At 59.7% G+C, this 2,531-nt stretch overlaps 1 protein-coding gene across 1 annotated transcript in view; it reads right to left on the reverse strand.

Moving 5' to 3' along the window:
- A1bg (alpha-1-B glycoprotein) overlaps window positions 1-2,367 on the reverse strand; it is a 2,872-nt gene extending 505 nt beyond the window's left edge. Inside the window, exons 1-2 of the mRNA XM_013509849.1 lie at window positions 1,563-2,367; window positions 11-932 (exon numbers count right to left, since the gene is read on the reverse strand). Coding sequence (XP_013365303.1) covers window positions 11-748 — 738 coding nt within the window. The 5' untranslated portion in view covers window positions 749-932; window positions 1,563-2,367. The remainder of the gene's footprint in view (window positions 1-10; window positions 933-1,562) is intronic.
- Window positions 2,368-2,531: the final 164 nt, after the last annotated feature.

The following is a 2,531-nucleotide window of genomic DNA, read 5'->3' on the forward strand; positions in this document are numbered from 1 at the left end:
GGAGCAGGGCCGGAGGCCGAGGCAGGGGGTCGCCGGTTCCTGCCCGCCCCGGCTCACCGTCGCTGCGCGCCAGCTCCACGGGCAGGCGGTTCGCCGACCAGGCAGCGCCTGCCCCGAACGGCCGGTAGCGGCAGGTGTGCGGGCCGCTGTCGCCCTCGGTCCCGTCCAGCTCGAAGAAGACGCGGTCGGGGCTGGTGGTGGCCATGGGCACCCGCAGGGCCTCCCCGCGCCGCCGCAGCTGGAAGCCCGCCACGGGCAGGGACACCCACGGCACGTGGTCCTGAGAGACCACGGCACGCGCTGGGGCCCGAGCCCTCGACCCTCTCTGGACAGACACTCCTCGTAGGACCCATATTTCCGGCCTCTCCCTGAGCCCGGCCCACACACCCCAGGCCAGGCCCCGGCGGTCAGCGATGGGGCTGCCACAGCCGGGGCTCTTCCCAGCCCGACCCTCTGCTCCTGTCGCGGCTGCCTCTGTCTGCCATCGCACCGTCAGCTCGCTGGGACCATCGCTGCACCCACAAGAAGTGTGCGAGACGGCAGACATCCGTGTTTTGGGAACTTCACATTTTGGGGAAATTTGTAAGTAGCACAGACATTCGACGCCCTGGTGCAGACCTGTGGGCCCAGGGAGGGCCCCGTTTTCCCTCAGGGCCATGGCAGTTGCGTGCGTGGCGGCTGCCTCTCCACCAGGACCTTGCTGAGGTACTCCGGGTACAAGGGCTTTACAAGAATACAAGAAACCCATGTACGACTGCACAGTGCAGGCAGGATGGGCGGCCTGGCCAGCTGTGCTACTTGCATTTTCTGCATGTTTGTTGTTTTGACTCTTTGAAAACCCACCTGAGCTGGAGTAGTGGCATGTGCCGGTGGTCCCAGCACTCAGGAGCCTGAGGCAGGAGACTGCTTGACCAGGAGCCCGAGGACGCGTCCTGAAAAGAGCAACAAGCCTGGGGTGTGCTTGAGATCTGGCCCTTACACCCAGAACACACATTCTTCTGCGTCAGTCCTCCGGGCCACCTTCACAAGACCCAGCACGTGGGTGGGGTCAGCAACACTAAGGGTGTGCACACAGCTGTGGGTCCCAGAGTCCCTGATCCACCCAGCAAGGAGCCGTGGAAGGCCCCTCCCATGCAAGCCCTGCTCCCCCGCATTCCGCTGCCCCAGTGGCCACTCCCGTCCCTCCCCTGCCCCAGGACACTAGTCAACGCCCACAGGCTCTGTGGAGCAACACAGGCTGGGGCCGCAGGGCTCCACGCCAGGTTTCCTCTGCTTCCCCTGCACGGAGTGGGGGTGCAGGCACTGTGGGCACACAGTGAGATGGGTTTTCTTTGCTTCGGTGGCAGAACTGAGGATTGAACCCAAGACCTCTGCATGAGAAACATCCCCACCCTTTCCTTTATATTTTGAGATGGGTCTCCCTAAGTTGCCCGGGCTTGGCTTAAACTTGTGATCCTCCTGCCCCCTCACCCTCCTGGAGCATGAGGGTTACAGGCATGCGCCACCACACCCCGCTCCACAAAGTGAGGGTTAATGAGCAGGGCTGGCATTTTGGATGTTACCTTCAGGAGAAGTTGGGGTGGTCAGGCCAGGTTCCAGGTCAGGGGCAGGAGCTGGGGCTGGCAGCCTCTCCTGTGGGCACTGGAGTCTCCAGAGTCCTTGTTTTGCCTCTAAGACAAACCCTGCAGGAGGCGAGCTGCAGAGCTTTCTGGAAGCCAGCAGGAGCAGAGACACCACCAGGCTGGGGTCCCCAAATGGGGGAGAGAACCTGGAGCTCCAGGGAGGGCTCCAGCCCCTCCGCTAAGAGCAGGGCTGCAGCTCAGACTGCTTTCCTGTTGCTACCGAGTTCCAGCTGCAAGCCAGGGTCCTGCTCTCTCATACACCAGGCCACAGTGCCCTGTTCTGATGCCCCAGTCAGCACGATAAGGAAAGAACAGTGCCCTGGGCCAGGGCCCAGCACAACCTCCAGACCCTGCAGGACCCCAACCTGACACTCCCCTAGGGTGGAGAAGACTTCAGGGACATTCTGACCACCAGGACAGCCACCGATCTCCATGCTATCCGTGGAGAGACCAGGGATGGGTGGCACGGGATAGAGGTACCCAGGGATGGCTCCACCCAGGGATGGAGTGGGTAGGTCCCACAACAAAGATACATTCTTAGTAAGGCTTGGTGGTAGCACATACTTATAATTTCAGCCGCTAGGAGACTGAAGCAGGAGGATCACCACAAGTTTGAGGCCAAACTAAGACACATAGCAAGACCTGGTCTTGCGGAGGACTTTCTATAGATTACCAAGCGATATGATTGTTTGATTCTGGAGGAAGTCTAGCAAAAGCATTAGTGTAAAAGGAAATAATAGCACTGGGGCTGGGGATTTAGCTCAGCAGCAAAAGCGCCTGCCTGGCAAGCACAAGGTCGTGAGTTCGGTTCCTGGTACCGGAGAAAAACCAAAAAAAAAAAAAAAATAAAATAAAAAAGAAATTTACCAGGTCTTAACGTGAAATGCATGTATTTGGCAGTTTTGTCAG

The sequence above is a fragment of the Chinchilla lanigera genome, unplaced genomic scaffold (assembly GCF_000276665.1).
Source record: "Chinchilla lanigera isolate Chin_1 unplaced genomic scaffold, ChiLan1.0 scaffold00183, whole genome shotgun sequence".
Taxonomy (NCBI): Eukaryota; Metazoa; Chordata; class Mammalia; order Rodentia; family Chinchillidae; genus Chinchilla; species Chinchilla lanigera.